The 23,293-nt window shown below is 35.7% G+C and overlaps 1 protein-coding gene and 1 pseudogene across 2 annotated transcripts; both read left to right on the top strand.

Moving 5' to 3' along the window:
• The first annotated feature begins 11,169 nt into the window (after positions 1 to 11,169).
• Positions 11,170 to 11,759, top strand: LOC147277321 (uncharacterized; annotated as a pseudogene).
• A 1,565-nt stretch (positions 11,760 to 13,324) lies between these two features.
• Positions 13,325 to 21,795, top strand: LOC147277320 (cationic peroxidase 2-like). Of its 2 annotated transcripts, XM_086253666.1 has the most exons (5): positions 13,325 to 13,358; positions 18,738 to 18,765; positions 19,648 to 19,972; positions 20,231 to 20,393; positions 21,365 to 21,795. In XM_086253666.1, the coding sequence occupies exons 3-5, from the start codon at positions 19,775 to 19,777 to the stop codon at positions 21,793 to 21,795; spliced, it is 792 nt and encodes a 263-aa protein (XP_086109792.1). In that variant the 5' UTR covers positions 13,325 to 13,358; positions 18,738 to 18,765; positions 19,648 to 19,774. The 2 variants fall into 2 exon arrangements, with proteins under 2 accessions (XP_086109792.1, XP_086109791.1); XM_086253665.1 differs by lacking the exons at positions 13,325 to 13,358; positions 18,738 to 18,765 and adding an exon at positions 13,382 to 13,419 and having other exon boundaries at positions 19,615 to 19,972.
• Positions 21,796 to 23,293: the final 1,498 nt, after the last annotated feature.

The raw sequence follows: 23,293 nt of genomic DNA, 5'->3' as shown, positions 1-23,293 counted from the left end.
GAACTTAGTTTCAATTAGTAGGCTTGTTAAATCAAACTTCAACTTTGAGTTTGATCAATTTGGTTTCAGCATTTTCAATAACAAAGTTCTAGTTGGCAATGGAATTTTAGTTGACAATCTTTTTCGTCTGAATTGCAAGCATTCTGGTTCAACCATTAACACAATTAGCAGCAACCTATATTCAAATAAACTAAATTCATGCAAACTTTGGCATAAAAGACTTGGACATATATCAAAGGAAAGAATGAACACCTTATGCAAAGAATTAGTGTTGCCACCACTTGATTTCAATGACTTGGAGAATGTGTGCATCGAATGTGTAAAAGGAAAATTCACAAATACCAGAAAGAAAGGTGCTGTTATAAGCCAAAATCTGCTAGAGCTAATACACACAAACATTTGTGGACCTTTCCCTAACCAGACACATGATGGTTTTAAATACTTCATTACTTTTACAGATGATTTCTCCAGATTTGGTTATGTGTACCTAATAGCTGAAAAGTCTAATGCACTGGATATGTTTAAAATCTTCAAAGCTGAAGTTGAAAATCAGTTAAATCTCAAGATCAAAGTGGTAAGGTCTGATAAGGGTGGGGAGTTTTATGGAAGATTCGATGAGGCTGGTAGAAATCCAGGTCCCTTTGCAAGGTTTCTACAACAAGAAGGCATTGTTGCCCAATACACAAATCCAGGAACCCCACAACAAAATGGAGTCGCAGAGAGGCGCAATAGAACCTTGAAAGACATGATTAGGAGTATGATGTGTTGTTCTGACCTTCCCATTTTTCTTTGGGGAGAAGCTCTTAAGGCAGCAAACTACATTTTGAATAGAGTACCTACCAAAAGTGTGAATAAGATACCTTTTGAACTCTGGAACAATAGGAAACCTAGTCTAAATCATCTCAGAGTTTGGGGCTGCAAGGCAGAAGCCAAGTTATACAATCCTATGAAAAAGAAACTAGACCCAAAAACTACTAGCTACTTTTTTGTTGGATATCCAGATAGAACAAAGGGGTATAGATTCTATTGTCCAAATAACATAACCAGATTTGTTGAAACACAAAGAGCTGTGTTTATAGAAGATGATACAGTTGACACAAAAGAGGAAGGTTTTGTCTTTGATGAGCTACTAGATAGCAGTGAGAATCCATCAGTCTTAGTTTTACCTCATAGAGACTTGAGCAATGAGAAACCTTTAGAAGCTGAGAATAATCCTCAACCACCTGAGCAAATTATTGAGCAACCACCAGCAAATCAAGTAAATCTGCCAACTCAGAATAACAACATAGAATTAAGAAGATCACAAAGAGAGAGGAAATCAGCCTTGTCTGGTGATTATCTAGTCTACTTGCAGGAATCCGAGCATGACATTAACAATATAGATGATCCAACCACATTTAGGCAGGCTTTGCTTAGTGAACAAAATGATAAGTGGCTAGTAGCTATGAAATCTGAATTAGAATCAATGAAGAAGAATGGTGTCTGGAAATTGATGGAAAGACCTCAAGGGTGTAAACCTATAGGTTGCAAGTGGGTTTTTAAAACCAAAAGGGATTCAAAAGGGAACATTGACAGATATAAGGCAAGGTTAGTTGCCAAGGGCTTCACACAGCAAGAAGGGGTTGATTATAATGATACATTTTCTCTTGTCTCCACAAAAGACTCATTTCGAGTAATAATGGCACTTGTAGCACATTTTGACTTGTCACTTCATCAAATGGATGTAAAAACTGCATTCTTGAATGGAAACCTTGATGAAGATATATACATGCAGCAGCCAGAGGGTTTCATTTAAGAAGGGGAGAATCATTTGGTTTGCAAGCTAGATAAATCTATTTATGGTTTGAAACAAGCATCTAGGCAATGGTATCTGAAATTTGATGAAGTGGTGAGATCACATGGTTTTATAGAAAATCCAGCAGATGAGTGTATATACCTTAAGGTTTGTGGGAGAAATTTCATTATTTTGATCCTATATGTTGATGATATCATTTTAGCTAGCAGCAACTTGACCTTTTTACATGATACCAAGATGTTTCTGTCAAAGCATTTTGAAATGACAGATTTGGGTGAAGCCTCTTATGTGTTAGGCATTGAAATCAGCAGAGATAGAGAGAGAGGGTTACTCGGACTATCACAAAAGGGCTATATTGAAAAGGTGCTTAAAAGGTTCAACATGGAGACTTGTGCAGGAGGTGAAGTTCCCATTACAAAAGGAGATAAGCTAAGCAAGAAACAGGCACCTCAAACAGCTCAAGAGAGAATGGAAATGAATGACAAGCCTTATGCCTCACTGGTTGGGAGCATTATGTACGCTCAAGTCTGCACAAGACCTGATATTGCTTTTCCTGTTAGTGTATTGGGCAGATTTCAGTCCAATCTAGGCCAAGCACATTGGGTGACTGGCAAGAAAGTCATGAGGTACTTACAGAGAACAAAGGATTACAAACTGGTATACAAAAGAAGTGAAAGTTTAGAGTTGATAGGATTTGCAGATGCTGATTTTGCAGGATGTGTGGATTCACTCAAATCGACCTCAAGTTTCGTTTTCATGTTTGGAGGTGCAGTGTCTTGGAAGAGTGTCAAACAACATTTAGTGGCTTCATCAACAATGCAAGCAGAGTTTATTGCATGCTATGAAGCCACTGTGCATGCAGTGTGGTTGAAAAATTTCATTGCAAGCTTGAAAGTGGTTGATTCGATTGAAAGGCCCATTCAGTTGTGGAATGACAATAGTGCTGCAGTCTTCTTTACTAAGAACAACAAAAGATCTTCAGGGACTAAGCATTTGGACCTTAAATATCTGCTGGTTAGAGAAAAGGTTAAACAAGGGTATACCAAACTCGAACACATTGATACAAGTTCAATGATTGCTGATCCACTTAATAAAGGGCTTCCTAATGCAGCTTTTCACAAGCATGTAAAGAGCATGGGGTTGCTGAGTGGTTTTAATGATGTGTTAGATTAGTGGGAGTTGTGTCTCACACCTTGTTTATTTTTGTTTTAAGTTTTGCTGACAGAGTAGTTGGTTATTGTTTAGTAACATGTTTCATTGAATATTGGTGTTATGTTTCTAAACTCTAATTTTACAAATATGATTTCATATTTTGTTTTTGATATAATTGGCAAATGAATAAAGTAAGGTGTGTCTGTACAACATAGCTAGCAAAATAAGGTAGCTGCAGCACATATGGATTCATGAAAGAGCCAATTTTCATTTTCTAACTAAAGGAGATCTTAGTAATCTCTCAAGGGGACTTATGAATGTTTGTTTTGATTATGTGATCCTGGTCTTGACGGATGCCACATGTGTTTTTGAAGATGGATATGTGTGATTATAAAGACCTTGAATGATAATGCTCAATGTGCCTTGATGGTTCCATATCTAATCTTCAATCTTGACAGTGGCTTGACAGAGGAATGTAGTTGGGTTAAGTTTCAAACATGGCCATTAAAGTAATCAACATAAAGCCTCAGTGATTATTTGACCAACTGGGAGAATGTAAGACTTATTGCTGTCTTAAACCATAAAGTGTTGGTCTTCTAATCACATTAGGAATAAAGGGCTGCAGTGTTTGATTAGGAACTTAAACCAGCTAGAGTTTTGGTCTTTGTATGCCATAAATTTTCGGCTGCAATACCAAATATCATAAGGATTCCCATTTTCTTGTGGACTTAGGATTGATTAACTATTAGTATTGCATAAGTACACGCAAGTTTTCCTTGATGGGAATGACTCTTGTTGTGAAGCATATAAATAGAGGTCCCTCTCCAAACGATCAATGCATTCTCAAAAGTAATATTCACCCCATCTAGAATCAGAGACTAAGGGATCGGATTGTGAGAGAAGAGCTCTGTTTTCTTTATTTCATTGTTCTGCAGAATTCTAGTTTCCTTGTTGCTGCACTAGTTGATCTCATATCATTTTTATGGCAGACCAAGGTATGTGTTTTAGAACATACAACTATAAAGTATTACAGGAGGGAGGGAGGGAGTTGGTGTATTTGTTTTTTGAAAAACTTTATTTTGTGGGTATACTAAGTAAAGTTTTGGGTATGGAAAAAATATTTTATGGTATGAATAGTATAACTCTTAAACATATCTGATGTGGATTCAAAAAGACCAAATCATCCCTTAAAAATTAATTGAAAAAACTAAAATACTCTTGTTTTTAACAGAAAAATTGACGGACTTGGACGGAGGTGGGTAGATTGCAAAATTTTGTTAATTCAGGTGGCAGATTGATTCAATTTTTAAGTTAAGTGGTGACTTGCAAATCGAGGTATAGTCCAGGTGGGTGATTTGTAAAAAAGCCCTTTGTTGAACTTGTCATTTTGTCAACTCCTCAATCAATCTTGGTGACTGCCTCTTGCTGTACAAAATATTCTAAAAAGTAATTACCATCTTTCTTGTTAATTTAGAATGCTTGTTTGTCGTAGTTTTGAACTCCTTTATTGTGACTTAGGAGAGTGTATTTAATCCTGATTTTTAAAGACTTTTTATTGAATTAAAAAGTTTGGGAGTATTCAAATAAAAGTCTATGAAAGTCATGGGGTATTCTATCAAGAATGACTTTTAAAGATTTCTTTCGATTATAGACTTTTGTAGACTTTTAGCTATGAAGTATAAGAGAAAAAAATCATTTTTTTTTGTAGACTTTCATAAGAGAAAAAAATGAGTAGACTTCCCCCCCCCCCCTCTCTCTCTCTCTCTCTCTCTCTCTCTCTCTCTCTCTCTCTCTCTCTTCTTCTCCTTTTCTTTTCTTTTCTCTTCTCTCGAGCTCTCTGGTTTTGCTGGGTTTGCTAGCCTCTCATCCCAAAGGGACGTGTGGATGGAGAATGGAATTCTGTTGAATATGTGAAGGCCAGGCTGCATCAAATATGATTCATATGTGGAACTTATGTGGCCTGAAAGAGCAGGGACAAAAAAAAAAAGTGATTATGGAAGGGGAGGGATTAATGAGAGCTCAAGGTCAACATGTTGATTGTGCTAAGAAGGCCATGCAAGCTCTGTAGTCCATAAAGTATAGGATAGTAAAACAAACTAAATGAAAATAAAAACAAAAAACGTCTGCGCTACAAATCAATGTACAAGTTATTTTTTCATGTTGTTAAATGAATTAAAGATAACGTTTTCTCAAGAGGTTCTAACCTCAAATACTCTCCCAAATGTCATAACTGATTTAAAAAAAAAAAAAAAAAACACAGAGTCGATTCAGCCACCAAAAGGAAAGAGCCAAGTCAATGTTTACACCTCATGACATGAATTTCAAGAAACTACAATTTGTATCACGATTATGTACACAGAACTAACCATCTCCAAATTATATTGATACAACATGTGCTGCTTGATATAGTTTTTCATCTTACGTTAATATACAATATACTTCCCATTTGCTCTGCTATGTAATTTACAAATTCTCTCCATTTGAACCAACATGCTCCATTGGGCACTCTTGAAAATTTGAAAAAAAAAAAATTCCAAACGGGTAGAATACAAAGATGAGATCTAGAAAAATAGAAAAAGGAGAGATGATAAGAAAAAAAAAATGTTGTTGACATCTTTGTTGTCCTCCATGGCAATTATATAATTTATTAGAAGTCATTGAAAGTCTATCAATTTCTACGAAAGTTTTTTATATAAAACTCTATGCAAACCTATAAAAGTTCATGAAAGTCTATCATAATTCTGTAAAGTCTATGAAAGTCTATGAAAGTCTATGAAGTCCATAAAAGTCTGTCACTTAAAAAGAGTCTTTAAAAGTCATGATTGAATACACCCCCTTTATTATGAGTCTTGTATTTGTTCATGGTTACCATTTAACGACTGTAACCTGGAGGTTGGTTTTTAATAAAAGTATTTTCTTCTATACTTTTGCTATTTATTTAATTACTCTTATCTAACTATTTTAATAATTAACCTATTTTGAGAATATTCGGCGTTATAATACTTGAGGTACACGTGTTATAATATTGGGTGTTCTCAAATTAGGTGTCGCTGTTACGTATCCGAGTTTTAAGGCATGACACGCTTCTTATATAAAAGTGCATATATGATTGTCATCAAAAGTTTCTTATATATCACATATGGATGACCTGCATATGGATGCGAGAATTTCTAATACGCACAAAAAAATAAAACTATTTAATTAAACCATTTTTAATTTTTAATTAATTATACGATGTACCATCTCTCTAATAGAAGTATAACCCACCTATGTGGGTCTCACTTCTTCTGTAATAGAGGTTTAACCCACTTCTATTAGTCATAGTACACCACATAATCGGTTAAGATGGTTCAAATAACAATATATACTCTATATAAAAATTGTTTCTCTTTTGTTTTGAGTGCTGCTATTTGCACAACCTTTTTTTTTATTTTGCACACCCATCTTAAAAAAGAAAAATAAAACTCAAAAGAAAAGACCACCAAGCCCCTCCCCTCTTTCTCTCTCTTTCTCCTTCCCTCACCCAACACACCCCATCCCGTACACACCACCCCCCCTCCTCTCTTCTTTTTCTTCTTCTTCTTCTTCCTCCCAGTTGTAGCTCTCAGAGAAACGACAAAACGTTTTAAACTTCAAGAGTCTCCTCCTTTAGCACTCATTCTGAGAGCTTTCACAAGCATTCCAATGTCTTCCTCGTGTGCTGTACCACTTTCAGTTAGAAGAGAGCTCTTCAACCCATAACTGAGAGCAAGTTCATTGCCCCCACAAGGCCATTTCACCATAGTAAGCTCATGCTGCACTTTATCTTTGCATTTAATCAAAAAAAGTTTCAATTTTTTTTTTTCTGGGTATTGATTGTTGAGTGTGTTGCTTTAGTTGGAAGCAAGCAAATGTGGAATGAACAGGAGGGGTTTTGCTTTTAAAGGAGTTGCACCCCGGCGAATGTGGACTGTTAGTCTCTTTAATTACCATCTTCATTTATGTTTCTCTCCTTCCCTCTCTTCTCTCTTCCTTTTTCTGTCTCTGTCTGTGACCACACACCCCGGCGACAGGAACCCAGCCACCCTGAATATAAAAAAAAATAAAAAATTTGCAGGTGGTTCGGCGGCCCAGTGCCAAAAACCGATGGTTTCGTTCGGTAGGTAGCCACCAAATATAATAGGATTGTTCTGCGGGTACCTGCCGAACGAAACCACCGGTTTCTGCACTGATCTGCCAAACCACCTGCAAATTATTATTTTTTTTTTAGTTTTCTTCTTCGGCGAGCTGGGTAGGTTGGGTAGTCGGCGTGGTCTTGGCAGCTCTGCATGCATGTGCGCAGGTTGGGTGGGGGGAGGAATAAGGGAGGGGGTGAAGTGTGTATGGAAAGAGAGAAGAGACAGAGGGGGTGGGGGTAGGGGTGGCTGAAGGAGGTGTCGGAGATGGGCTGTGTGTTGCTGGTTTTAGTTGGGAGGTGGGGTGTGAAATGAGAAATTTGGTGAGTTAAGGTAATCTGGTAATTGGGAGAGGTGTGTGTATGATAAAATTTAATTGTGGAAGGTATGTGGAGGTGTGAAGTGAGAAAAAATAAAAAAATGGTGTACAAAAACAAAAAGTGTGTAAATAGCAGCACTCTTTGTTTTTTGTTGTTTTCTTTTACATACTATATATGCATCAGTTTTCTACCATATATAAGCACCATTAATGGGTCCTTTTGTAGAAATTTATAATTAGGATACATTCTTGTGAGTCTCCCATTTAAGGATAAATATGTATCCTAAACGTTTCGGCTGTTACATTCCATGAACTTGACTTATTTTGTTATTGTTTTTTTTTTTTTGTATGTGTATGTGACAACAGGACCTGAGATGTTGAAGAAGACTTATGAATGTAACATCAAGATGATCTTAAGATATTGTGGTATTATTCTAAAAAAAACAGATATTGTGGTATTGGACAGCAATGAAACCTCCAAGATAAACAAGTTGCATTGTAATGGAAGTCCCACTAAGAAAATTAATTGCACAAGAAGATGAGTGCTCCTCTCACACACTGTTTTTAACTTTTTATAATCAGATCCCTCGGCTCTATTGTTCTTTGGCTTATTTGCACATTTACCTCCTGACTTAAAGGTTTTTTCTCACTTTGCCCCCTCACATTTATTTGTCTCATATAACCCCTTGAACTTTTATGCCGTTTCCCATATTGCCCGATTCCGTCAACTCCATCAACACCACCGTTAGAAATGCTGACGTGGCGGGGTAATTTCGTCTTTTCAGCCACAAAGGACCAATCTTTGTCATGTTTGTGCCATGTGGTAATTTGTGTGACCCAATATGCCATGTTGGCAACCCTCCCACATTTTTTTATTTCAAAATATAAACCTGAAATTTTAATTAAATAAAAACTTATAATTAAAAAAGAAAAATTTCTCTGGATTGTGGGTTTGAGGTGGGGCTAGGGGGGAGGCGGAGGAGGGTGTGGGAGGGGCTGGGTAGGGGAGGGGGAGGGGTTGGGGGAGGGGCTAGATGGGGGTGGGTCGAGCTGGGGCGGATCGGGGCAGAGTGAGGGTGGGGCTGGGCTGGGATAGGGCTGGGCGGGGCAAGGCTCGGATTAGGCGGGGGAGGGGTTAGGCCGAGCTGGGGCTGGGCAAGGCTAGGCTGTGTGGGGCAGATCGAGGGCGAGGCAGATTGGGGGAGGAGGAGGGTGAGGCTGGGCGGAGCTAGGCTGGGTGGGGTGGGGCGGGGTTGGGGCTTGGCTGCGTGGAGTTGGGACTGGGTGGGTGTGGCTGCCATGTGCAGGGGAGAGAGAGAGAGAGAGAGAGAGAGAGATCAAGGGCGGGGCAGATTGGGGGAGGGTGAGGCTGGGCGGAGCTAGGCTAGGTGAGGCGGGGCTGGGGCTTGGATGCGTGGAGTTGGGGCTGGGTGGGTGTGGTTGGCATGTGCAGGGAGAGAGAGAGAGAGAGAGAGAGAGAGAGAGAGAGAGAGAGAGAGAGAGAGAGAGAGAGAGAGAGAGAGAGAGAGAGAGAGAGAGAGAGAGAGAGGGAAAAAGAGGGGGATGAGGGCATGTGCAGTGGGTGGAGAGGGAGGGGTGGCCGGCCTGCGTAGTGGGTGGGGAGGGAGGGTTTGGTTTTTTTTTTTTGTTAATTTAATTGAATTGTAAAGATTTTATTTTTTAAATATTATTTTAATTTAAAGTTTTAATATTTTATTAATTTAAATATTGTTTTAAATATATTTTACGGCTGAAATGACAAAATTACCCTTCCACATCAGCATTTCTAACGGTGGTGTTGACGGAGTTGACGGAATCGGGCAATATGGGAAACGGCATAAAAGTTCAGGGGATTATATGAGACAAATACATGTGAGGGGGCAAACTGAAAAAAAACCTATAAGTCAGGGGGTAAATGTGCAAATAAGCCTTGTTCTTTCTTCAAATTAAACTTTTTCTTTAATCAAAAGGTAAGTAACTTTTCAATTAATTTTTACTTAAGATTGTAAAACTTTTTGGGTGGATGCAGCCACCTCTCATAAAAATAAAATTTAATTATTTCTGTTAGATACAAAAGTGTACGTGTTATGTCAGTGGGGAAAGAAGAAAACAAAACTCACAAAATTTATCACGTGTTTAAATTTGATTATTTTCTAGATCTTTTCTCAAAATCTTACATTTCTCGGTTCTTTTTTCCCTATTTCACTTTGATGGATCATGCATGCTTATAAATTCCTATATATATATTACCTCTAGCTCCACAGTTAGAAATCAATAGCTAGCTACTGCTCTTATAGCAGTCACATAATTCACATTTATGAACCAAGAAATTGGGATAACGTACCTTGATAACAAAACAAAGGATCTCTTAGTAGAAAAAGGTCCAATAAGAAAATATAATCTGAATTTTCCTTTGGATAGTCCCTTTAGACATTTTTCATATGCACATTATGCACAAAAGTTACCAAATGGGGAGTGTCAAGATAGGAAATGGCTAGTGTACTCAAAGCATTTGGACAAAGTATATTGTTTTTGTTGCAAGTTGTTAATTTAAATCAGTGAACAACAAAATTTTTTTGGCAAATGAAGGATATAGAAATTGGAAACATCTTAGTGAGAGACTTAAACAATATGAGAATAATATTGAGCATATCACTAACATGAATACTTGGAATGAAATGCGAATCAGATTAGACAAGAATGAAACAATTGATAAAGAAATACATAAGCAAATTAAAGAAGAGAAAGAACGATGGAAACAAGTTTTAGTAAGAATAATTGCTGCTGTGAAATGTCTTGCTAAACATAATTAATCTGGCTTTTCGTGGAACCAATGAGAAACTATACCAAGATAATAATGGTAATTTTTTGGGTTTGATTGAAATGATTGTAGAGTTTGATTTAATAATGAAAGATCATATTCAACGCATTTTGAATAATGAGATTCATTATCACTATCTTGGTCATAAAATTCAAAATGAGTTGATTGCTGTGTTAATTAGCCTCTAATGCCAAAAGTGTACTCATTAAAAAAATCAAAGATGCAAAATATTTTTCAGTGATTCTTGATTGTACTCCAGATGTAAGCCACCAAGAACAAATGACTTTATTAGTACGGTGTGTAGACATGTCAAGTAGTCCAATAAAAGTTGAAGAGTACTTTTTAGAGTTTTTAAACGTGGATGATACATCTGGATTGGGCTGTACTTAAATCTCTTGATCTTGATATTGATGATTTGAGGGTACAAGGTTATGATAATGGGTCTAATATGAAAGGAAAACACCAAGGGGTTAAAAAGAGATTAATTGAAATAAATCCTAGAGCGTTCTATATGCCATGTGCCTGTCATAGTTTTAACCTAACTCTTAGCGATATGGTACACGTACTCTTGTGTTAAAGAGTTTCTTTTTTTGGAGTAGTTCAACGTATATATTCCTTCTTGTTTTCTAGCTCTACTAAAAGAAGGAGAATTTTACAAGATAATATACATGGCTTAACTCTAAAGACATTGTCCACAACCTGTTGGGAAAGTCGAATTAAAAGTGTTAAAGCCATAAGATATCAAGCTCCCCAAATAAGAGAAGCTTTGTTGGAATTACATGAATCTAGTGATGATGCCAAGACAAAGAGTGAAGCTGAAAGTTTAGCAAATAATCTTGAAAGTTTTGAGTTTTTATTAAGTATGACTATTTGACATGATATTTTATTTAGCATTAACATGGTTAGTAAAAAGTTGCAATCAAAATATATGTGTATTGATGCTGCCATAGAACAATTGAATGGGCTGATTTGTTTTTTGTTTTTTTTTTTTTTTGAAAAATATAGGGAGAGTGGGTTTATATCTGCCATGATTTCTGTCAAAAGCATTGCCTCTGATATGGGAATTGATCCTGTATTTCCTAAAAAACGTCAAATTCGTAGAAAAAAAACAATTTGATGAGAATAACAATGATGAGGCAACACAAACGGAAGAAGAATCTTTTAGAGTTAACTACTTTCTTGTTGTTGTGGATATTGCAATTGATTCATTGAAGAGTAAATTTGACCAATTGAAAACATATGACAGTATTTTTGGGTTCTTGTTTGATTCAAAAAGGTTAACTTCTTTAGATGATGATAAATTTTAAAAAAATTCTGTTAATCTTGAGGCTGCTCTCAAACATGGTGAGTTGTCTGATATTGATTCAAATGATTTATTCTCTAAATTGAAAGTGTTACAAGTGGCTTTGCCAGCTGAAATAAAGTCAGCCATTGAAATTCTAGAGTTAATTTGTAAAAGCTGCAGATTGTTATCAAAATGTATCAATTGCTTATATAATTTTATTGACTTTCCTGTGACTATGGCATTTGTAAAAAAAAGCTTTTGAAAATTAAAATTGTTAAAATCTTACTTGAGATCATCTATGTCACAGGAAAGATTAAATGGATTGGCAATCTAAAGGATATGTTGGAAAATCTTGAAGTTGAAAAAGTTATTGATGACTTTGCTTCTAAACATGCTAGAAGAAGGCATTTTTGTTGAATTTTTGGTACTCATTACCATGTTGTATTGTTTTGTAGGGGTGCATAGCTGTTTTTTTGACATGGGTTCTTACATTGGTAAAGCATTCGGAGATGATTGATGAGGTATGTTGTTTGACAAGTCCAAAGGCCCCTAAAATTTTATTACTTTTTGTTCAAAACTTGTATGTCCAAAGAGGCAAAGACCCGACAAGTTTAATTGTTTTTTGTTCAAGATTATACAAACTGTGATATTGTTTTATATATAATGAAAATCGGTCTACAAAATTTTATAATTTTTTCCTTTGTAAAATTAAAATTATATACAAAAGGGCCCATTTCAAATTTTCGCCCCAGGCCTACCAAAAGTCAGAGCCAGCCCTGGTTGGCAAAGTAGCCGAGGTGGGTTTTGATGGCCGTGTCCTATCGGACTGCAAAGAAGGGAGGGGGTGAGAATGGAGGATGGAGATTGGAGGATAGGAGGAGGGTTTGGAGGGAGAGAGCTTGGCAAGTAAGGTCTTGCATGCGGGGTTTGGTGGAATGGTTGTTGACATGGGGATTTGGAGGAGTGGCAATGAAGGAAGAAGAAGAAGAATAGTCATGGATTTCGCTGTGTAGCTGTGTAGAGAGATAGGGAGGATGTTGATAGCCGGGTAGCTGTGTGATATATGGAGATCACAAATGAGGAGGATCTTCATGTGGGTGGGAGAAAGGGAAGGGCATATTTGTTTCGAAAATGGGCCAAAGAGCTATAAATGATAAAAATGGGTAGGAAGGGTTAGAAAAGATATTGTTGTATTAAAAAGAGATATTTAATGAAATTTCCCTTTGTTTTTCGTTGTTTAGAACTCCTTCGTTTTGAACTCTAAATTATTATGAGTCTTGTATTTGTTCAAGGTTACCATTTAATGACTGTAACCTTGGGGTTGGTTTTCTATAAAAATTTTTTCTTCTATATTTTTGTTGTGTATTTAATTATTTTAATCCCACCTATTTTACTAATTAACCTATTTTGAGAATATTTGGAGTTATAATTACTTGGGGTACGGGAGTTATATATAATTGTGGGTGTTATCAAGGTGTTTTATTCCTGAGTTTTAGGGCGTGACATGCTTTCTATATAAAGTGCATATAAAATTGTCATCAATTGTTTCTTACAGACCAACTGACATGTAAGTGGATGACCTGCATGTGGATGCGAGAATTTCTACTATAAAAAAATAAATTAAACTATTTGAACCATTATAAATTTTTAATTGACTATGCGATATATCATCATATCATCTCTCTAATAGAAGTATATAACCCACCCATGTGGGTCTCACCTCTTCTCTAATAGAAGTTTAACACACTTCTATTAGACTTAGTACACCACATGATCGGTTAAATTGGTTCAAATAACATTACACTACATAAAAATTGTTTCTCTTTTGTTTTGTGTTGTTTTTCTTTTAACTACTATGCATCAGTTTTCTACCGTAAGCATCATTACTCTAGCATGGGTCCCTTTTGTAAAAATTAAAAATTAGAATACATGCATTCTTGCGAGTCTCCCACTTTAGAATAAATATGTATTTTAAATGTTTTGGGTGTTACATTTCATGAACTTGCTGACTTATTTTATTAGTTTATTTATTTTTTTGTGTGTGTATGTGACAACAGTACACCTGAGATGTTGAAGAAGACTTATGAATGTACGATTAAGATGATCTTAAGATATTGTAGTATTGGACAGCAATGAAACCTCCAAATGAAAAAGTTGCATTGTAATGGAAGTCCTACTAAGAAAATTAATTGCACAAGAAGATGAGTGCTCCTCTCACACTTTTTTTTATAATCGGATGCCCTAGTTGGAGCAAGCACTACAACATTATCTAGCAAAGGTAACCAATTTTTTTTGTAGGAATAGATGCAATTGCCACTGTTATTAGTTTGTATTGCCCATTGCCACCCTGCAGTCACCATAGAGCATGTTGGAGGTTGGTGTTGGGGTGGCAAGGGAGCTAAGGCCACCCACATATAGGAATGGTGGAAGCTTTTGCCAAAACCTGCCATGACAGTCTGCAAGAATGCTCCTCACCAATGCTGCAGTTAGTTGGTTTCAATTTTTCACCATATCTAATGAGGTTTCTATATTGGTAGAGGATTGATATTATTAAATAATGATGTGTCATGGATTCTTCTACTATCTTGTTAAAAGTGGGTTATGTAGCTCACTAATTCCAACAGTAGCTTGCTGCATTCCCACCTTCTTGGTATTAGTTTCTGATTTGATTTCAGTAATTAAATATCCTCCACCATGCAAAAAAAAAAAATGCTTACTAATTAATAGTAATGAATTTTCATGTTACCTCAAAGGAACACTACTAATTAATAAACTACTCATAAAATCTGAAACACATACTTGAACCGAATGTAACTTGCATTACACATATATATCAGTTGAAGCCTAAATTACAAATCATTCTATCAGTTTCCTTCAACATTCTTACAACTAGAAACATCTAAAACGATTAAACTTGGTCAAGCAACAGCTCCAAACCCGCTACAAAATACGTAGATACCTTGCCAGTTTTCACAAAAATATGACCAAGCTTTCACCATCAATATCATCCCCTTCAAGATCCTCCTTCACGAACTGAAGATCCTTCAATACCATCAATCTCACAGAACTACAAAATGAAATTTCTTTAATTGTACCACCAAAATAAATATATAAATGCCCCGATAATTATCAAGAGTGTACCTTAAACATGCAACTTTATCCTCTTGATTTGTTGCTGCTTCAGTAGTAATTCCCTCTGCTTCAAGAACACCATTTACACGTCATATAGTGCATATCTGTTAAATTAATTACTGATAAACAAACTTTTTTGTTGTACTTATATAGAATTAACCAACAACAATACTTAGCCATTGTGCATCATCTAAAATCTACACAAATATATACACCAATATATAAACCATACAGTGTTGAATGTTCCATATTGATGCAGGACAAGAAGTAAATTCGAAAATTGAGGACCGGACCTCTCCCCAGAGGACAAAACCACCAGAAACTCACCATTGAAGCTATGATGCTGAGGACTGGACCTCCAGGAAACCTCCATGTAGCTGAGGACCGGACCTCCAGGAACCTCCATGAAGCTGAGGACCGGACCTCCTCCTTGAAGTCCGGACCTCCAGGAAGCCTCCATGAAGCTAAGGATTGAACCTCCAGGAAGCCTCCATGAAGCTGAGGACCGGACTTCCTCCTTAAGGTCCGGACCTCCAGAACCTCCAGCAACTCCCAGCTTCACCATGAAGACTGGACCTCTCCCAGCAAAATCTAATACTTCATATTCCTTTTATTTTTGAGTCTCACAATTGACTACAAAATTAAGTGTTTGTTTATAGCCACAAAATCATAAAGGAATTTATAAAACATAAATAAATATAAACAAATCTAAAAAATGAAAAAAACAAAAAAAACAGATTCACAACAAATATAAACAGATCAACTCTCAAACTCTTGTTCATCAGAAAGAAGCTCGCTTTTTTATTGTCCACAACATGACTCAAACTCGGTTCAACTAGGACGGAGGTCTCTTAGAAATTAGGGATCTTGGACAGGGCAGAAATTAGGGTTCATGGTGGGTCTCACCAGAAATTCTTCATATCCTCATTCGGGTGGTCCAGAGGATGTTCTTAAGATGATGATGATGGCGACAGTAGACACGACTTTGAAGATATAAATTATTCAAAGCTCCAAATCTGAAAGGAAACAATGAAACGTAATAGTTACAACCTAAATCTTCCTCTAAACACCAAATCTACAAATTGTAATAATTTTCAAAATCCCGAAACCCTAGAAGAAAATTTCATGATTTGAGAGAGGAAGAGAGAAAATGTTTGTTTACCCATGCGTGTCCTCTAAGTTGTATCCATGGAGAATGCAGAAGAAAAGATCTTGGGACATAGCAGTGAAAAGGTGTGAATCCATGTTTCCATTGGGTTGTTGAGCAATCAAAAGGCAAGGATAGAGAAAGGAGGAAGAGACTAGTTGATTGAGGTCTATGTCGCCGGTGTTGGCAGCTGGACGACGAAGAGATGGCCGAAGAGAGCTCACAGTAGAGGAGAGAGAAGAGAGAGAAAGAGAAGGGGGTGTGCTGCTGCTTCAGGACTAAAATGAGAAGAAAAATGTTGAAGTTAGGTCTCTATAAACAAACCCTATCTGACGAATTTACTAAATTGCCCTTTAGAAGCCACATGGCACACACCTATAGGCTATAGGCTAACTAAAAAAACTAATAACCACAATCACTGAAAATACAAACACGTGTACAATTCAGCACAGCCATGAAGCAGAGGCCGAACCTGCAGGAAGCCAACATGAAGCTGAGGACCGGACCTCTAGAACCTCCAGCAGTCAGCACATTTTCTGAAAAGCATATTGTCTCCATCTACACAACAAATGGGTGTAGCAGGTGCTTCCTCATTCACGCACAGCCCAAGCACAAAGAGGAACCACAATTTCTGAAAAAACTCAAGTCCAGATGCCACAAACATGAATAATGGTGACCATAAAAGCAAAAAAACCCATGAATTTCCCCCACCTATGCGTAACAACAGTGGAAGGATTGAACCCTAGTTATTTGGCAATAAAGAACCCAAAGGGAACCCACTTTCCGATGGTGACTAGAGGAGGAGCAACCCCTTAATTTGGGGATTTGAACCGATCGACACTTTCTGGCGTGAGTGTTGACATCCACCGATGCTGGATCCCGTTTGGTTTGGGGGTGGGAAGAAAGAGATTATGTCACTATATAGAGAAACCCAGTAATGGTTTAGCCACTAGAAGCAACCAGACAAAAAATTAAACTCCTTTTTTTAGTTTAAATTAACTAAACCCCTTTTTTTAGTTTAAATTACTGGGGTGCCACAATTTAATCAACTAATCTGCAGAATCATTAGTTGAATATGCAATCACTGTTCATGTCAGACTTAATAATGTAATCACTAATAATTAACATTAGTGAACAGCCACATTAGCAATTGGCACCCCCCCAACTTTGGTGGAAATCATTGGAGGCCTTTGCCAAAATTGTTGTAGTGAAGGATTTTATTTTCTCTCTAATAAGGACATCAAATTTCCTTGGGCCAGTAAATAATTTTCCTTTCCTGTACTTACCAAACATGGAAATGAAATTGATTTCTCATTCACAAACCTCCAAAACTTGAATTAAGGACAAAGAAATTTGGTCCCTCACATAAAATAAAGAAAAACCTTACTTTTTGTGGCTATCTCACAAATTACATCTCTAATTTACTAAAACGGATGTTTGGTTGACTATATATATGAAGCTGTATACCCAATGACGATTAAAGTTGTTATAAAATGACAATTAGAGATGACAAAAATTTTTAATGCAAAAATATTTGGTAGTGGTGAGAAAGAGAAGATAAAGATTGTAAATATCTTGATTAACTTCTGAAACTACAAATCACTTGCCAAACTTGGAAAATGAGTGCGCCACTACAAAATTTGACTCCCTTTTGGGGCGCATGATTTATCCTCTATGTACATATAACACTTTGTGGTGTCAATGATAATTATTAAAAAATCTTCTCAAACGTTTTTAGCATGGTTGACTATATATATATGAAGCTGTAATTATGCATTGTTTTTTTCCTGTAATTGTGGCTTAGGCTTTCTGTACATAGAGAAATTATTCTGTATAACCGCTATATTGACACGTGGTATAACCAGTCTATCTGTTATAATATGAGTGGATATTATTAATACTATACCCTACTAATATAAACACATCGTCCAATAATACCCTTACACGTTGAATTGGTTATACCACGTAGCGGTATATCGGTTATATCCTATAATTTTTCCTGTATATATACCACTTTGTGGTGTCAATGATAATTATTAGAAAATCTTCTCAAACGTTTTTAGCATGGTTGACTATATATATGAAGCTGTATACCCAATGAGGATTAAAGTTGTTATAAAATGACAATTAGAGTAGACAAAATTTTTTAATGCAAAAATATTTGGTAGTGGTGAGAAAGAGAAGATAAAGATTGTAAATATCTTGATTAACTTCTGAAACTACAAATCACTTGCCAAACTTGGAATATGAGTGCACCACTACAAAATTTTTTACTCACTTGTGGTGCGCATGATTTGTCCTCTACTGATGTAATTGTCATTCAATAATAACATGAACAAGAAAAAGCCACTTTGAATGTTTTTGTTTAAAAAAAAAATCGACTGTAATGTTGTTTTTATTTTTTATTTTTTTAATTGTTTACAATGGGATTTGAATATAAGATTTATCACTCTCTCATCAGGAAAATTTTAACTAAAGGACTTTAACTATACCCTAAATCTCTATTCATGGTATGAATTTCACTTTGTGTCAACTGAGGACTGAAATTTTCATTTTTGTCAATTAAGGACCTTGTTTTTCTCAGTTTTCATATCAACTTTGGCCCGACGCTAGACCTATTAAATCTCCATCAAATTTAGAAAAATTATACTGGGTTTAAAGATATGTATCTCCTCTTTACAACCATATAAAGATCACTCAAATCAAACATCTACAACTTCTGATAATCGGCCCCAAACTAAAGTACCCGAAACTGTTTAATTTTCCAGATATTTTTCCAGAGGTCCTATTGGATAGCTTCGGGGTACCCTACTTAGATGTCTAATTTGAATATCTTTATATGGTTGTAAAGAGGAGATGTATAGCTTTAAACCCGGTATAAATTTGTTGAATTTGTTGGAGGTTAGACATAAAGTGAAATTCATATCCTGAGTAAAAACATTGGGTATAGTTGGAGTCCTTTAACTAAAATTTTCCCCTCTCATCCAATTAATGGCTTAGAATGAATTAGTTTAACATGAGTCCAAAACAATATGGCCACAAAATAAGTTGGGCCGCTATGAGCATGATCTAAATAAATGGATTGAGTTGAATTTTATGACATATCAAGCACAACAAAATCCGAGTTCAAAACATGTGTGACACAAGTACGACACAAAATATAGACCCAATTAGATATTAACATCGTCAGTGGCAAAAGAAGAAAACAAAACGTTGGCGGCCAATAAATGTCCAAAGAAGAGCACATACTTTTTTTTTTTTTTTTTTGTTCAAGAAAGAGCACATACTTTTTAAATTGAGCTTTATAGCCAGTTTTTTTACCAGTAGATTTATTTAATATGAGAGCGCTAATTAAATACTAACACATTAGTAGCTAGGTTAATAAAAAGTTAATTATTCTTTCGGAATCGATCTCCATACAATATAATTAAACTTTTCATTATTTAGGTCACATAAAAATTGTTCTTACTAAAAATCAATTAAACAAAAATAATATATTTTGTTTGATTTTAGAATTTTCTAAACTCACAAAATTTATCCCGCCCGTGTTTAAATTTGATCATTTTTTAGATCTTTTCTCAAAATTTTACATTTCTCAGTTCTTATCGACCCCTTTTTGACTTTGATGGATCATGCATGCCTATAAATACCTATATATATTGCCTCTAGCTCCACAGAAATCAATAGCTACTACTCCTATAGCAGTCACATAATTCAATACCATAGATTTACTCCTTCAATTCTTAATCAATGGTGGGTTTTGCAGGCCGTTCTAATGCCTCTCAAAAACTACGTTTATTGTTGTCAATGTTGGTTGCCTTTGTTACCACATCGGTACTGCAAGTGCAAGGGCAAGGCACAAGAGTAGGGTTCTATTCATATACATGTCCTCGGGCTGAATCCATAGTCAGGTCTACAGTTGCTGCTCATTTCCAAGCTGATCCTACTATTGCTCCTGGCTTGCTGAATATGCACTTCCACGATTGCTTTATCCGTGGCTGCGACGCTTCCATCCTCATTGACGGTGATGACACTGAGAAAGCCGCCTTCAATTTGACAGGATATGAAGTTATTGACGATGCTAAGGCTAAGCTTGAGAAGGCATGCCGAGGGATTGTCTCTTGCGCTGATATTCTTGCACTAGCTGCACGGGATGCCGTGGTTCTGGTAAATATATTATGTTGTTAGACTGTGAGTCAATAGCACTATAAATTAAACCAAAAATCAACTTAAATAATTTTCTAAATTTACAATCATGTAATATATATATATATAGTATTTTAAATTATTCGGTAAAAAGAACATTTTTTGTATAAGATCAGGGTAAGGGATTTGATAATCACCATATATAAATGCATGCAATTGTGTTATTTCTTATCAAAATTAGTTGATTCGATCATGTACATATGTACATATATTATGTAGGCCAATGGAGCAAGTTGGGCAGTGCCTACAGGACGCTTGGATGGGATTGTTTCATTGGCATCAGACGCAGAAAATTTTCCAGACGTTACTGAATCAATTGATGAGCTAAAGCAAATGTTTGCGGACAAGGGACTCAGTACTCTAGATTTGGTTACCCTTGTTGGTAAGCTACTTAAACTAGTGTTGTATACTTGTACACACACGTTTTTTTGTGTGGTCATGTTGCATACACATGTTAATTAACATTGTTCATCATATGATCCCATGCACTCATATTTGAACCAAATCATAGAATGGCATGGTGTGGTCACTGACGATATATATATATATATATAATTCTTTGGAGGTCACCCCTGTAAAAGTTGGGCAGGTTACCAGATTATTAGTGGGTCCCCACGCAGCAACACGTCAGGACATGTCCTAAGACTCTGAGAGTTGAAGCCAATCAATATTAAAATGAGATCGATCTTGGATCTTTCATGCATATTGATATGGTTTTATTTTTTCATCGGTAGATAATCACAAAAATCATCATAATATAGAAGGGGTCTACAAAATTTAGAGGTCCTAAACATTTGGGAGGCAGTTGCCTCATTTGTCTATTCTTAAGGCATGTTTACTAAACAATCAGAATATGCAAGAATCAGAATCAGTAATTAATTAATTCTCATTAACGTGTTTACCAACTATTAGGAATTGGAATGAAATAGCAATTCCCATGAATGAGAATTCTCATTAACTATTAGTAAACATAGGAATGAGAATATAAATGATTCTCAAATGTTAGTAAATACATGAATGTGAATCATTTCCATTCCTGATTAGTAAACATGCCCTTAAAGCCAATCTTACAACACATGCAATTTGTGGATTGCTCCAAATATTTTTTTTTTCTAAAAATTGGAAAATTATTCATAATTGTGAATAAAACTATTTTTACGTTCAATATCTACTGATCTAGCTAATTAATATGACTTGATCTCTCTCACAGTAGTATGATGCATGCTGGAGCTACCTATATATATACAAGTAGTTGTCAGTTCTCACTATATATATACAAATACAATTACTCCACCTTTGTCGTTAGTTAATTCTCTTAACCATATATACATAAATTTGTTTGTGCCATACTAGGAGCACATACCATAGGAACTTCAGCTTGCCAGTGGTTCACCTACAGACTATTCAATTACACCACTTCAACTGGTGCCGCCCCTGAGATCGACCCAACGTTTTCTCCTCAACTACAAGCTCTCTGCCCATATAATAACGATAGTACAACTACAAAGCTAGTTGGATTAGACACAGGTAGTAGGGACAAGTTTGATGCATCTTTCTTTGCAAATTTGAGAAATGGCAGAGGAATTCTTGAGTCTGATCAGATGCTTTGGACTGATAATACAACCAAACCATTTGTGCAACGCTTTCTGCACGGTAATTATGGCCCTCCTCGGTCGAACTTCAATAAGATGTTTGGGATATCCATGGTGAAGATGAGTAACATTGGTGTGAAATTTGGGTCGACTAATGGTCAAATTCGTAAAGTATGTTCTGCAATAAATTGATCACGTAATTACTTCCATAATAAAGTTGCAGACCAAGGACCAGTTTTGTATTACTGTAACTTCAAAAATAATCGCTTTCAGTTATACAGTAAGCTAAGCGTTTGATAAACTGTGTTCTTAAAAGTGTTGTGACTTGTGAGTATTAAAAGTAGTGTATAAGTGTTTGGTAAATTTTAGTGTTGAAATGCTGGGGCAATGTATAATGATTAAAATGGACATATATTGAATAATTCCGATAAGCTTTTTGAATATGTGAATTTGATATGTGAATATTGAATATGTTTGGATATGTGAATTTGATCTTTGTATTGTTAATTCCAATAAGCTTTTTGTTTATGCATTAATAAGAGATAAGTGGTAAGAAAGCAACACTGATCAAATTGAAGGACCATACCAATGATAAGGGGCAAGAAAGGTTCGATTTGGCTGTAGAGCGTAAAATTGATTGAAATTAGTACTTCGCCTACATCTCTACTATCTTTGCCCCAAGCTCAACGCTCGTCTTTGCCTGCATCTCTATAATATATTGAAAAAAAATTTCGTCCGCACTTTTTCTTTTTATGAATTTCAGGCACCGGCGTTGGTTTTTTTTTTTTTTAATTATTATTATAGCAGGCGAAAGTTAAAATGCTCCATGCTGCTTCCTCCGTTCTATTTTACCATATTTTCCAATGGATTCACCCCAATATATAGGACATAGACTGATTTTTAGATGCTTAATTTATATTAGGTTTTAACTATGAGAGCCAAATTCTCAGTTAATACTTAACATAAAAGCTGAAAAACCAAATTTGACTGCTTAGAACTTCAAAAAGTTTTACTGTCGGGCACTCGATTCCAGGAATCTGCAAAAAAAAAAAAAAATCCAGTTATCTGTTGTAAAGAAGGATTATAAATATATATTATATTTTTTGCATGATAATTATCTTTGGAAAAGGTTTAGCAAAATGACTTCAAATAGACCTTTATTTTCAATTGAAGATTTTGTTTTCATTTTACTTCAATTAATTAACGATTTGTTTCAATCAAAGGCATTCTGTCAAATCTGTCAAAATTTCCGTCAAATTTTTTTTTTTAATTAAAGAAAAAAATTGATTTGGGGGGAAAAATGAAAATTTTGTGAAATATTTTTTGATGTGGAGTATAGTGGTATAGAGAGAAGATAGTACGGTATAGAAATCACTAAAAATTAAATCCCAAAAGAAACAGAAAAACATAAGCTGAAAATCCAACTGTTCTAAATTTCCAATAATGGGAGTCCAATCAATGAGGAGGTTGGTGATTTAGGTGAAAATGACAATGATATGAATGTCTATATATTGTACTGAAAATTTAGGCAATGAAACAGAACAACAAACTCCTCTTTTGGACATTTATGATCCAAGAAATTGGGATAACCTTGATAACAAAATTAACAAAGGATCTCTTAGTAGAAAAAGGTCCAATAAGAGAATATAATATGAATTTTCCATTGGATCGTACCTTTAGACAATTTTCA

The sequence above is a fragment of the Dryas octopetala genome, chromosome 8 (assembly GCF_963921425.1).
Source record: "Dryas octopetala chromosome 8, drDryOcto1.1, whole genome shotgun sequence".
NCBI lineage: Eukaryota > Viridiplantae > Streptophyta > Magnoliopsida > Rosales > Rosaceae > Dryas > Dryas octopetala.
This window is presented reverse-complemented; position numbering and strand designations above follow the sequence as displayed.